The sequence below is a fragment of the Sinocyclocheilus grahami genome, unplaced genomic scaffold, assembly GCF_001515645.1.
Source record: "Sinocyclocheilus grahami isolate Dianchi unplaced genomic scaffold, SAMN03320097.WGS_v1.1 scaffold1886.1, whole genome shotgun sequence".
Classification (NCBI taxonomy): domain Eukaryota; kingdom Metazoa; phylum Chordata; class Actinopteri; order Cypriniformes; family Cyprinidae; genus Sinocyclocheilus; species Sinocyclocheilus grahami.
In genome coordinates, this window is record NW_015507065.1 from 23097 (window position 1) to 38063 (window position 14967).

The following is a 14967-nucleotide window of genomic DNA, read 5'->3' on the forward strand; positions in this document are numbered from 1 at the left end:
ATTTTTTTGGTACAGCGGGCTCTTCAGTTCCATAGCTGACAACTTTTTTTGGGACATAATAAAAATGAAATATTTTCTTAATTTAAATTAAATTTAAACACATTTTAATATCAAGTTGAATATGGATTATGTTGACTTTAACATTTTGAACTTGACAACCACTCTCTTCAAAAACAGACTATACAAAAACTGTAATTTATGGGACATCGATGCAATTTCAAGCAAACTGTGCACAAAATATTTGTTTGATATTTTTAATATTCAGACCCTTAATGAATAAAATATGATTTTTGTGAAGAAATAAATAGAAAAATATATTTGTCATCAGTGGACATGACATGTACCCTAAATTGTGCAATGACTAATTTACAGTTTAGTTAAATACATTAAAATACACAGAGGGAACTTTACCACCCTAAGTCCATCACATGTCATGTTTACTAAAAGGGGTCATATGATGCGATTTCAATTTTTCCTTTCTCTTTGGAGTACTACAAGCTTTGGTGCATAAAGAAGATCTGTAAAGTTGCAAAGACTAAAGTCTCAAATCCAAAGAGATATTCTTTATAAAAGTTAAGAGTCAGCCACACCTACCTAAAGTGCCTCGTTTAAACACCCCCCCACATGTCTACATCACTATGTGGGAAGATTTGCATAACGCCGCCCAAATGTTCACGCAAAGAAAGAAGGCATAACTTTTATTCTCGCTGTAGTATTGTTGTTGCCACCCCCATGTCGTGAAGGCACTGTGTGTTTCGTAGTGAAAGCGAAACTACTTTGTTTGGCCTTCCAAAAGAGGACTATATCTGCTTCGTCATGCCTGGAGCTGATCCGTGCTGGTTGCTGAGGAAATACTACAACTTTGCGCTGTCGATCGCTGGATCGGCTTTCACCGTGGACGAAGCGGAGTCCAGCCCGGACGTCATTGCCTGTGACCTTTATGACACCGGCAGAGTTTACTGAGACCAAAAAGGACCAAAAAATGGACCAATGGAGCAGAAAGAAGGTGACCATTTGTCATGAGTCCAGTCTCTGTTACTCTTCCTGCTCACCACCAGAAGCTGTCAGCACCACAATGACTGTTTCACTGCACATTTCACCCCAAACTATATCTCCCATAATCCATTTCACTGATTGCAGACACAGCTGTAACCTATCAAATGGACTACAAGGGCCTGTTTACACCTGGTCACTTCATGCGTTTTTTCTGATCGGATAGCTATCCAGGTGTAAATGCCCTCCGAAACGTATTTGAGACAGATATAAATATGATCGCTCAAACCACTTCAGGAGGTGGTCTGGGTCACATTCCAGACGAAACTGGACAAGTATAAATGCATCTGGTTGTTGAAACCACATATGTAAATTTTACTCCTGCCAAAATGGTAAAATAATAAACGTGTGAGAGGGTGTTATAGGCTATATGACATTAGTCAGACTGCGCTAATGCAACACGCATCGCTGCGGACGAGTAGCTGAGTATCTCTTCAGCAAGCCGACGCGCAAACTGCAGCGAATGAAACTGTGTGTTGAACGTCTGCGTCTTACTTTCAATCATCTTCATTAAAAGTAGTAAGACAAACTTATCTTTCTAGTGCTGATGCCGCGCGCTCTCCTATTGCGGTCTTTGATCTTGAAATGAGCTGATAATTAATAAAATGCAGTGCTTGTCTTTTGATTTCGTTGACGTGAACTCTTTTGATTTCGTTGACATTAAATTTAAATATAGTGCGGGAATTGAAGATCGGATTTATATCCGTTTTGCGACGACACATTTATGTGGACAAGTGTAAATGGAAACGTTTTAACAAATCAGATAGATATCCGAACAGGCGCATGAAATGCATGAAATGACCAGGTGTAAACATGCCATAAATGTCACACACAACGCATCCACACGGCAAAGTATTGCCTAAGCTGTAGCATTCTAGTCTTTACATTTTCCCTGTTACCTGTGTTCTTGCCTTGCCTGCTGTGGGTTTTGAAATTTGGACTGTTTATTTGGTTTTTGGATCGTTTTGCTGCCCTTGACCTTTTGCCTGCTTGTGGATTACTCTTTTGTCTTGCCCTCGATGCTAATGTTTGCTGGTGATCAACCCTTGCCTGTCTGACCTCACTACTCTCAATAAAGCCTGCATTTGGATCCGACCCTACCTTCACAAGCACTTTTGTTACAATATTTCTACTGACTACACCAGAACAACAGTTAGCAATTGGCTCATTCTATGATTTAACATGCATTTCACGTTAACAGACAGTATACAAGAACAATATGCTTTCCAAATAAAATTGCTATTGGTTTCACTTAATATTTCATATATTTGCCAAGCGTAATCATTAAACACCATTGTAATATTACAATGGAAAGGTTGTTTTCACTAGTGAGTTTGTCAACTATGTTATGGACAAATTGTATGTCAATACACACTCCGAATAAGCACTACACTTCAAGTAACACTATATACATCGATCCATCCATTTATATGGTCAGCGGTATGATTATGTTATTATGACTTATAAATAGAGCACATTTACAATAGCTCCTGCACACACACAGTTTCCTCTGACACATAATGGTTAAATCACGAAGAAAACAACTTCATATGATGCTGCTTACATGGTGCCACAAAGCACAATTTTTTTGGTACAGTGGGCTCTTCAGTTCCATAGCTGACAACTTTTTTTGGGACATAATAAAAATGAAATATTTTCTTAATTTAAATTAAATTTAAACACATTTTAATATCAAGTTGAATATGGATTATGTTGACTTTAACATTTTGAACTTGACAACCACTCTCTTCAAAAACAGACTATACAAAAACTGTAATTTATGGGACATCGATGCAATTTCAAGCAAACTGTGCACAAAATATTTGTTTGATATTTTTAATATTCAGACCCTTAATGAATAAAATATGATTTTTGTGAAGAAATAAATAGAAAAATATATTTGTCATCAGTGGACATGACATGTACCCTAAATTGTGCAATGACTAATTTACAGTTTAGTTAAATACATTAAAATACACAGAGGGAACTTTACCACCCTAAGTCCATCACATGTCATGTTTACTAAAAGGGGTCATATGATGCGATTTCAATTTTTCCTTTCTCTTTGGAGTACTACAAGCTTGGGTGCATAAAGAAGATCTGTAAAGTTGCAAAGACTAAAGTCTCAAATCCAAAGAGATATTCTTTATAAAAGTTAAGAGTCAGCCACACCTACCTAAAGTGCCTCGTTTAAACACCCCCCCACATGTCTACATCACTATGTGGGAAGATTTGCATAACGCCGCCCAAATGTTCACGCAAAGAAAGAAGGCATAACTTTTATTCTCGCTGTAGTATTGTTGTTGCCACCCCCATGTCGTGAAGGCACTGTGTGTTTCGTAGTGAAAGCGAAACTACTTTGTTTGGCCTTCCAAAAGAGGACTATATCTGCTTCGTCATGCCTGGAGCTGATCCGTGCTGGTTGCTGAGGAAATACTACAACTTTGCGCTGTGGATCGCCGGATCGGCTTTCACCATGGACGAAGAAATCGCCGGCCACGCCGTACTCAAGCCCACCCGCCTCTGCTCACTCTAACCCTCCGGCCGTTCCTCACGCTAGCCCCCGGCCTCTGCTCACTCTAGGCCACCGCCGCTCACTCTAGGCCGCCGTGTGTGACGCTGTGTTTCGTTGTGAAAGCGAAAATACTTTGTTTGGTCTTCCAAAAATGGACACGACTAGAAATCAGTGGTTAAGTTGTATTTACAACACTGTTCCAGAACACTTCAACCCAAATATTCAGATGTGTGCAGCACATTTTATGGAGGACCGTTTCCTGATCCTGGTAGAGTAGACAATGGCGGCTGTTCTGACTCAAAGACTGTAAGTATGTTTTTTATATTTAAACTGCATGTTCAATTAGAGCCAGCCTTACGCCAAATAGATAATAACACACGAGAGTGGGTAATGTCCTTGATTTAGAACTCCTTATTCTCGCCATCATTCCCCTGCCCTCTTGTTTGCTCTCCCTCCCTGAACACTGATGCTTGAAAAACAGGCGACGAAAAGCTGAAATGCATTTGAAGGAGGGGGCAATGGCAGGTCTGCAGCCAGGACCCGGCATGGTCAAGAGCTCAGAAAAGAACATCTGGATTCTTCTCTGAACTATGTGATTTGCTGAGATACAGTAGGACACATTTGCAAAAAGCATTCATATCAACAATCACAGTCCTTCCCTACTCCTGGCCCTAACCCACCTTTGATGTTAGATGACACTAGTTGGTTGAAAAAAGTGTTACAGTCCCACACTCTAAACTTATTAAAAGGCACAGACTGGTGTTGTGCAAGGCCCTAGCAATCACTTTAAACCAGGGTTGTCCAATCCTGCTCCTGGAGAGCCAACTTCTTACAGAGAGTCCTCCTACAGAATATATTTCCAATTGGCTCCAACAGGGTTTGTTCGATTAGGGTTGAAGCTGACATCTAGCCCTCTAGGAGCAGGACTGGACTAGAGGGCTGCATTGGGATTGGGATCCCGCTGGACCCAAAACAAATCTTGCGAGGGCGGGTGGTTTTATCTTAACTGCGGGCAGGAATGAGTGGTCAAAAAATGTAGCGTGGGTCCTGCTATCCTGCAGTCTCGTGATTTGGCGCATACCAAGAATGATGGAGTTACATAAACAGGTGTTTACACACTGTTTGGTCGTACACCGATTACATTACTTGCCCACCCCGGCAAAGCCCCCCGCGGTGGGCATAGCATCTGCTATGCTCCATACAGTCAGGGTTGCCAGGTCTGTGCGATAAAACTAGCCCATGACAGTGAAAAACTGTCCAAAGTAGAGCAATGACCATATCTCAAATATAAAAATTGAAAATGTCATTTCCATACATAAAATATATATTTTATAGTCACTAATATGAACACTGAGCATAAACACAGCTCAAAGTCTTCCTACCAGTGGCCCTACTGCACAAATCTTAACATTTAGCACAGTTTTATCACAGATAGAATGCAAAATGTTTCAATACAAGCATTTCAATCAAATTTAATTTATGCAATATTTCAAACCTTTAACCCACAGGGGAAAATCAACCCATGGCAACAGTTTAAAAGCAGCCCAATTCTGTGAAAAAAAAAACAAGGATTTGAAATCCCTGCATCCAGCATGAGTAGCATCCCTGCAGGAGTCAGATTGGACTGATCACGAGTGGAGAGTAAGGATAGATGACTGACAGATCACGCTGGAGGATTTGCTGCTCGACAGATCCTGAGTTCATTGACAAATATCTTATCTTGTAAGATGTGCTGCCTTTACACAGAGTGCGCGTGATCGTGAAATCGAATGTGGAAGTGAACAGCGAGTGCTAATTCAAAAACTATTTGAATACCTTGCATGATAAGCCACTTCCTATGCGAAAGGTGGGATTTATAAAAACAAACTTGATGGGAAAATTTGCGCACTTGCACGCAAACTCTGACCCATGTGTACAAACTATTTTTCCTGGAGTGAGAAAATGAATGAAGTAAACAACAATATTAAACTCTGTTTTCATGTTAATATACAGGTGAAATATACAAATTGTGAAACTCGTGTATTAAATAAATTCAATGCACAGACTGAAGTAGTTTAAGTCTTTGGTTCTTTTAATTGTGATGATTGTGGCTCACATTTAACAAAAACCCACCAATTCACTATCTCAACAAATTAGAATACTTCACAAGACCAATAAAAAAAAAACATTTTTAGTGAATTGTTGGCCTTCTGGAAAGTATGTTCATTTACTGTACATGTACTCAATACTTGGTAGGGGCTCCTTTTGCTTTAATTACTGCCTCAATTCAGCGTGGCATGGAGGTGATCAGTTTGTGGCACTGCTGAGGTGGTATGGAAGCCAGGTTTCTTTGACAGTGGCCTTCAGCTCATCTGCATTTTTGGTCTCTTGTTTCTCATTTTCCTCTTGACAATACCCCATAGATTCTCTATGGGGTTTAGGTCTGGTGAGTTTGCTGGCCAGTCAAGCGCACCAACACCATGGTCATTTAACCAACTTTTGGTGCTTTTGGCAGTGTGGGCAGGTGCCAAATCCTGCTGGAAAATGAAATCAGCATCTTCAAAAACTGGTCAGCAGAAGGAAGCATGAAGTGCTCCAAAATTAATTGGTAAATAGGTGCAGTGACGTTGGTTTTCAAAAACCATAATAGACCAACACCAGCAGATGACATTGCACCCCAAATCATCACATTTAGGCCTAAATTAAATATTCCACACTCATAATGGAGATAAGCACTGAAATTACATAAAGTCATTATGCAGAAGTTAAACCAAAAATTCTCTATGAATTAAGACATTATTAGTGGATGCGCTTAATCACTTTTCCGGTGGCATGCTATGTTTTAATGACAGCGAGGAGTGCTATAGATGCACAATAATATATAATAATTTATATATATATATATATATATATATATATATATATATATATATATATATATATATATATATATATATACACAATAATTTATATATAATTTATTATAATCTGTAAACTAAACTGCATATCTCATGTTATGAGAAAATATTTTTTATTGAGAACAATGATCAATGATGCGCAATACTATTTGGCCAGTGTAAAAGAATGAGATCAAATCTATCTGAGAACCATTTTAAATGGTTTTGTTTTATGGATATTTTGATATATTTATTCTAAAACATAACAAGGATATTGGATGATTCTTAGCAATAAAAATGTATGTATGGCACAAATGGCATTTATAGTCCATATCTCATATTTCCTTAATGTTTTGTACCTTTGGCGGTGTTAAACATGGTGTCATGTGGATGGGATTATGCATGGAAATGATATGGAGATGATGTTATGCATAGTAAAACTAGGTGTTGTAAGCTCCATATATGGCGATTTCTGTGAGGAGACGGGGTGGAGATGCATGTACGCACAATCTTCCCTGACTGGGATTTATGAAGGGATTTTTGTGCAAGGTCTGGTGTACGCATGGTTTCAAAAATCTGAAAACTTTTGTGCGTAAGTACGCTTTTAAGATGAAATCTACAGAGAGTTTTATAAATGAGACCCCAAGTGTGTGAAACCTGCCTCAGCCCTATGCCTAAAACCTGACAGCAGTGATTGGTTGGTAGTTATGTCTTTGCAAAACCTGGCACTAACTCTAAAGGAATAGATATCAAAATGCATAGGTGGTTGGTTGGCTCTGGCAAAAACACTAAACCAGGGCTGTCTAAAATTTGTAAAAAAGTGGCCCTTCAGAAGCAAGTTTGGCTTTCTCCTGCTCCAACACACCTGCATAAGAAGTTTTAAATAATCCTGAAGACCATAATTAGCTGGTTCAAGTGTGCTTAATTAGAGTTAGAGGCTGAGCTAAACTCTGCAGGAAGGTGGCCTTCCAGGAGCAAGACCGGTCACCCTTGCCCTAAACCTACCAGAAGATCAGAGGGCAATGACAGTTTAATGTTGTTCCAGGACCAATAAAGGATGCTGATCCAGAAACAATCTCCCACTTATGCAAATCACATTATGGGAATGCTTACAGATGGATGGAAGATCATGTGATCACATTCAAGCCGTATATCACAAAATCTCTATATACATAAATGACAGTGAACTACCTATGTTCTCTCCCTTTATGTAAGGTCCCGATTTCCATCTAAGAAGCAAGGCAGATGATTGCCCTTAAACTTGATGATGGAGGAGGACAGTGGGATGCATCTGCAATCCATCCCACAGTGGGGGCCTGGCGGGCAGGCTAACTCCTGCGGTGGAGTGGGCTGATAGATGAAGCCCTCTTTCCTGGCCTGCCACACGCCCAGACAGGGCGAGCTCCATGTGGGAGCAGCAGGCCCCATAAGATGACGAGCCAGACTGCAAGGAGGAGACAGGTCACAGTGGCCTCATTAACACCACCACAAATACACACACTTGCCAAGCAAGCAACACACTCAATCTCACACACTGCACTGCACTGCGAGGATGGAGCTGAAGTGTTTTTTGATCCGAGCCTTTGGTATTTCAGATGATGGGATTCAGGTAATTGTGTTTTCCCGGGGATCAGGGTCAGGGGAAATGTGAATGGCTCTTGCACTGTGGGTGGGATTCACCTGCAGTGGAATTTCAGCTTCAGATTTGCCCTGTCCAATAGCTGGACGGTGCTTGAAATCCGTTTCATCAGAAGATGTTCTTTGCATTACTCAAAGGGCAATTGTATCTTTTGCCAATTAGCAGAACAATCAACATTCAGAGAACACACATACCTTACCAAGAAATTTTATTTTTCCTTTGGATGAACTGTGAGTGTTGCTAAGATGTTCCATAAAATTACATACAATGATTTGTAGATTAAAACACCTTTACATAGATTTGCTTATCAGGTTATCAGCCACAAATAAGTGAAAAAGAACATTCTGTTATGGACATTTACTCACAAGTTTATCAACCGAAAATAAGTTGAAACCCTTCCAACATCATCTCCAGAGTGTACATGATTGCATTTTTAACCACCTGGATATCTTTCTCACTAATGGCACACAAGCACTTTGTTGAACATGTTTCTTCACTTGTCTCCCATGCCTTAGTCTAAACTGTAGTACTTTGTTGTGCTAATAAGCACTATTTAGCTATGACCAAGGCAACTGTATTTCTCAATCTTCAAGTTGTGATGACATCTACAGTTTTAAAAGAGTAAATGGATTCTTTACTATTGCATTCCTCTAAGCCTCGCCGATTACCATTTGGTAATCCTTTTCCTTTCCCTTGCTGTGATGACTAAAATCACAGCTTTGAGAAGTATTGCAGAGCTAGCTGATTGATATTGGAAGCATTTGCGGCGAGTACCCCTTTTTGCAATAGCAGGATTCCTGTTTCAATTTTCAAGGATCCTGATAGTTTATAGAGGCTGTCAGAAAGACCCAGTTCCCTCCAGTGCTGCTTTTTTATCTCATCAAACCAAGTAGGGAATATACTTTTATTCAGGGGAAACATCAGCATTGGTAATATCCAATTTACTGAGAAAGGAATGAGGCGGCTGATGTGACCGTATAATAACATGCTACATGAAGCCTGGCAATATGTGAATAGAAAATGCATTTATGGTAAAGGAAATCTATCCAAAACCAAAGTAAATCAAAGCAATTAATGACGCACTGATGCAATCTGAAGAATGCAAACAAACACGCTAAATTATTCATGGCAAGAAGCGAAGTGTAGAAACAACCTAAGACCTTATCTGAATCTTCAATGATTGCTTAATAGAGAAAGCCAGACACAACTTTCAATCTATATAGAAAAAAAGAGTGAACGAATTACAGTGGCTTCCTTTACAACAGTCTCCGACAGATAATCTCAATTGCTTGTATCTCAACATGTACAATGTCACGGCTCCATTCTAAAGTCTTACAACACTACAAACAGAATGTTTATCTTTATAATGCACTATATGTGTTGCTTGCATGGTATATACATATTTATCGGAAAGGAGTTGATAGTTACAGTTAACATTTGTCTTATGATTCTGAACATTTGTTTTATGATTAAACATTCAAGTTCAACAGTTAATTTGGATGTCATGGAAACCCACAAAACCAATGGATTTTCCTATAATTATGTCTCACATCTCAGAAAAGCCTCTTGGGAATCTGTTTTCGATTTACATATAGCGTCCGCCACAAAGATATGGTACAAGATGATAAATGTAACCTTGGTAAGTCCTGTGAAAAACCGCTGCCTCTTTATGGCTGCATAAATACATAACTATCTCTGCATGTTAATTTACACACTTTGTTTGCAATTCATTGCTGGCTGACCGTCCATCATCTCTGACATCAATTAAAAGCACTTTGCTGTTTTATGCAAAATCTCAAACAGGTTGTCAACAGAAAAGCAACACATCTGCAACACGTCTTTCATTTATATTGTCCATGCATTTATAGCACACACGCTAAACAGTTTAGTCAACCATAAATAAGTAAAGACAACACTTTTGCTCATATCAGTTGTGTGGAACCACGAATAACAACCATAGGATATTATTTTTAGACAGCACCTGTTGATTACAAGGTAATTTTGACTCAGTTTGCAAATATAATAGATAAAAAAGGGCTTTTTGGTGGAGGAACTTCTGGTTACTCTTGTAAGTCCAGTGGATTCAGTTATTTCTGTGTAAATTGACTGCTAGATCATGTCTCGTACATGTCTCTCTCAGTTTCCTTCTGCACAAGTAACCAGGTTTACCAAGTTTACATGTTTATGATATGGATTGAAGTGTTATAGTTGTTCTTTATAATGTGTTATTCTGTTATATTGTTATTCCTTATTTTACTCTTTATGTTTTTTTGTGGTTGTTAATTATATTGTGATAGTTAATCTATGAATGTAAATACTTTTTAAACTAATCATTTATAACAATCTATGAAAATAACTATATTTGATATAAAAATGTATTCATAATTTACTACTGTTAATGGATTTTTCATTCTTTCTTACAAACTAATTGATGACTCAACAGTTAATTGACAGTTAACCATGGAAAGAGCATTTAACACACGATATTACTTTTTCTCAGTCCTTTGCATTGTGACGTAAAGATAATTATGCAAAGTTGAGTATTAAGGGGATTTGAATTTGACAAAGACTTTTCTTTTTCTTCTGTGGAATGAAATGTTCTCTTACCTTCAGAATGGTGGGACAGGGTCAGAAGGCTCACACAAGAGGCACCGATTCCTGATCCAAAAACAGTGATGCGGTTGGAATCACCGCCGAAATAGCCAATGTTCTCGCTTATCCAGCGCAGAGCCTGGATCTGATCCAAAAGGCCATAATTCCCTTTAGCAGCCTGGTCTCCTGTGCTGAGGAACCCTGTAACAGATCGAGGGCACATAGTGTTAAGAGAATCTGTAGCATCCGAGGATCCTTCTTAAGGCTCTCGTCAAACAAACTCATAGATTTAAATTTCTTAATTGGTCTCATATTGTTTTTGCAATGGACTTTAGACATTGCATTGTAATTTGAACAAATGTTAATATCATAAAGAAATAAAAAAGACAAATAGCAGAAATGATAGTGTTCTGCTCTAGAAGGATATCTCAAGAAAACCATGCACCATTACAAAATAATAAAAGCAAATGTAGACTGCTGTATTGATAGTGCATTGACCAATATTTGTGCTCAACCACATTATTGTGCTAAATCAGAATTTCGAACCAGATTTCCTAGCAGGGAATAGAGAAACAAGACTGAAACAATGTTCATCTACATGTTGCCTCCCAGAAGAGCTATTATTAGCACTGCTGACAAGGAAATGCATTTTCTGATACATAGATAGGTTAAATGTTTTGTCTGGATTGCTTCCTGTCTTCACTCCGACACTGGATGGTTAGCTTTGACAACCTGACATCTCTAGAGGGGAGGCCTCAAATTGCAGGGCTGGTGTTAACATGTGTGGCACTGTGTGTTCGTGCGTATGTGAGAGAGAAAATGAGAGACTGAAATAGAGAAGGGGAGAGTGGGCGAGAGAGATAAGAGGGGATTCACTAAACAGCTGTGCGACTTTAGCATGCAGCATTTCGGTGCAAACCCCTGCATCTTATTCACTAACCACCTGCAATTCAGTTTAAGCAGGCACAAGATGTGCTGTAGTGCTACACCATGTGTAAATTAAACCATATTTTATAGAATCTGCTATATTGATCGTGGCAAATGGTCAACATGGTGATCAAATAAAGCAGAAGAGCATTACAATCGAAGATAATTTCTCTCTACAATTAAGGAAGCGATGAGTGATGGGTAATACCAAATATACTGACAGACCAATTGGATGTAATCTCAATTTGCTAGCAGTGGCTGAAAGCTAGAAAGTAGGAAGCCTGTCCGAATCCAATATTTGAACCTCCAGTCTGCTGAGTTGCCTGGTTGTATTCTTGACTTAGCGAAAAGAATAAAAGTGCCTTCTTATGAAGCAGTTGAAAGAAAGAAATGAATTCATAATGCATGATTCCATTTCCTCCAAGAAACAAGCGTTGTACTCACAAAACATTTGCTTGGATTGAATTTCCTTGGGAGGTATCTTTATGCAAAAATGCAAGCGAGGCAGCTGCCTTATTTTTGGACACAGCTTAACATTAGCATGTTAGCACACTGAATGGACAGTGATTAAACACCTCTTTACTGTATATCAGCAAACGACTGTAATGTGAAGGGAGTGCTGTTCCTGCATGGAAGGTTCACCATCTTGTTCCCCAAATCCATTTTTATTGTGCTTTCATCAGGAACAAATCAATTAAACAGCATGTAATATATTAGCATATCAAAAAAAGCATGTTTTTTTGAAAGGCTGCTTCCTGTACAGAGGAGCGTGCACAGATAAAGGAAATAGGTTTAAAGAGAGCAGCTTTCCTGAACATCTCAAGGGCATTGGCAGACATTCTGCACTTCATTATGTCACTTTATATTGACGTAGAGCCGCACGCCGAATCAAATGCGAGTTAATTCACTTATATTCATGCAAAACACACCGCTGCATTTTGCTTCTCAAATGCTCGTTAATGAGCACAACCAAAAATGCGATTATTTGCTGGAAGTGAGATGTGAGACCTCACCCAAGCACACAACTAGAGGTGTAAAAGAGCAGCAATTTTCTGTATTAAATTATAGTAATGTAGTAATAACATCCATGTAAAATCTCTTGTATTTTTTATTTTTTTTGTCAACATCCCATTACAATGACATCTTTGGCATACTTTATAACATAATTATGAATATGGTTTTTAATTCATCTTATTTAATTATTTTATAATCATTTGACATTTGTTTTATTGTTAATATTATTCATTTGTTTTATTTTGTTATACATTTTACATAAAAACACAACAAATGGTCTTAAAAACAAGTAGGAATGACTTGGACTGAAAATTATTCTATTTATTATAATAATATTGAAAATATTATTTATTTATTATTGGGGGTGTTCATGATAAGTTGGAAACAAGATCCAGAACTATTACAGAAGACGAAGCAAACAAACCCACAGGCTACATTTAAAAATATATTCTCCATGGTTTGTGGATGCATTTTAATTGGAAATGTGGTAGCAAATGTTTTCTTTGGAAAGCAATTAAGATTATATAAAGATGGTTTTTATGCATCGTAGCTTTTATACAGGGCTGAAGTAGAATTTACAAAGCACTGGGGTCATACTGAGGTTGGACGAGCCATTATATTTGCTTTTGCTTCAATCTGTTATTGCCTGTTACATCACTTCACTATGTTTATGTTGTGTAGGACTCTCACAGAATTGTACACAAAGCAATGTAATCTGCTATCTGTACATTTTCAGCATCATATATGGCCTCTAGAGGTGATGGTACTTGTTAATTTGACGATAATGCAATACATAACAATATTATTATCCCTTTGGGGAATAGAATATGCTTTCCACAGGCAATTTTATGCAGAAAAAAGCTCATAAGGTGACTTCCATTATCAGTAGTACTTAACATCACTAAAGGTGATGAAACACAGACACTCCTATAAGAGTTTTCACTTTATCTACATAGTGATTTTAACAATAGCTCTTGTTCACAATGCAGACATGAAGAGGGTGAGAGCTCTGTCTCAGGCAAATTCTGCACGTTCACATTCCACCATTGTAAAACACTTTTTGGCTCAATCGCGCACACAGATATCGATCGATGCGGCAACAATGACATGACATTGAGCTGGTGGGAGTTGGGCAGGAGCTGACACTGGAATATGACCACATTAAATATACAGCAAGCCCACTGAGATTTCCTCACCTTCTTTCATCACTAAAGCCGTCAGGCTGATTGCATGCTGCTGTCCATCCTATGCTTCGCCCTCTGTTCATCTACCCTGTCACCTGGACGGCTCATCAGAAAGTCTCATGCTTGGAATATCAAAATATTCCACTCGGTTCCACATTTCATGTGTTCTCAAGAGCTCAAAACATCACATGCTTAGCATTTTTAGAATCATCTAATCTATAATAGAATGGCACTATAGAATCTGCAAATGTATGTTTGTCTTGTTTCCCATAAAACTAAATAAATATAATAATATTATACAGCTGCAAGTAGCATCTATCAGGGCCAAGCCCACTATCTGCAAAAATAATAACACATTATTTACATTTACATTTAGTCATTTAGCAGACACTTTTATCCAAAGCGACTTAAAAAGGAGGACAATAGAAGCAATCAAAACTAACCAAAGAGCAACAATATGGAAGTGCAAATGACAAGTCTTGGTTAGCCTAACGCAGTACACGTAGCAAGGTATTTTTTTAAATATATATTTATATATACAGTATATATATATACACACACACACACACACACACACACACACACAGAAAAACAAGTAGATAGAATAGAAAAAATAGAGAGCTAGTGTTAGTTTTTTTTTATAAAAAAAGATAGATAAAGTAGAATTAAAATAGAATAGAAAGTGCTAGAGTTAGAGGGTCAAATAAAGATGTAACAGATGTGTATTTAGTGGTTTCTTGAAGATGGCTAAGGACTCAGCTGCTCGAATTGAGTTGGGCAGGTCATTCCACCAGGAGGGAACAGTTAATGAAAAAGTCTGTGAAAGTGATTTTGTGCCTCTTTGGGGTGGCACAATAATGCGTCGTTCACTTGCAGAACGCAAACTTCTAGAAGGCTCATGACTCTGAAGTAATGAATTTAGGTAAAGGGGTGCAGAGTCAGTGGTGGTTTTGTAGGCAAACATTAATGCCTTGAATTTTATGCGAGCAGCTACTGGTGGCCAGTGCAAATTGATGAACAGGGGTGTGACGTGTGTTCTTTTCGGCTCATTAAAAATTAATCTTGTAGCGGTATTTTGGATTATTTGTAGAGGTTTGATAGAAGTGGCTGGAAGACCTGCCAAGAGAGCATTGCAATAGTCCAGCTTGGATAGAACAAGAGCTTGAA

General features: G+C 38.3%; 1 protein-coding gene across 1 annotated transcript in view; it reads right to left on the reverse strand.

Annotated features, from left to right (window-relative positions):
* Window positions 1–10690: 10690 nt before the first annotated feature.
* LOC107573178 (neuroligin-3-like) overlaps window positions 10691–14967 on the reverse strand; it is a gene marked incomplete at its 3' end in the record, with an annotated part of 74568 nt that continues 70291 nt past the window's right edge. The window contains exon 5 of the mRNA XM_016259625.1: window positions 10691–10876. Coding sequence (XP_016115111.1) covers window positions 10691–10876 — 186 coding nt within the window. The remainder of the gene's footprint in view (window positions 10877–14967) is intronic.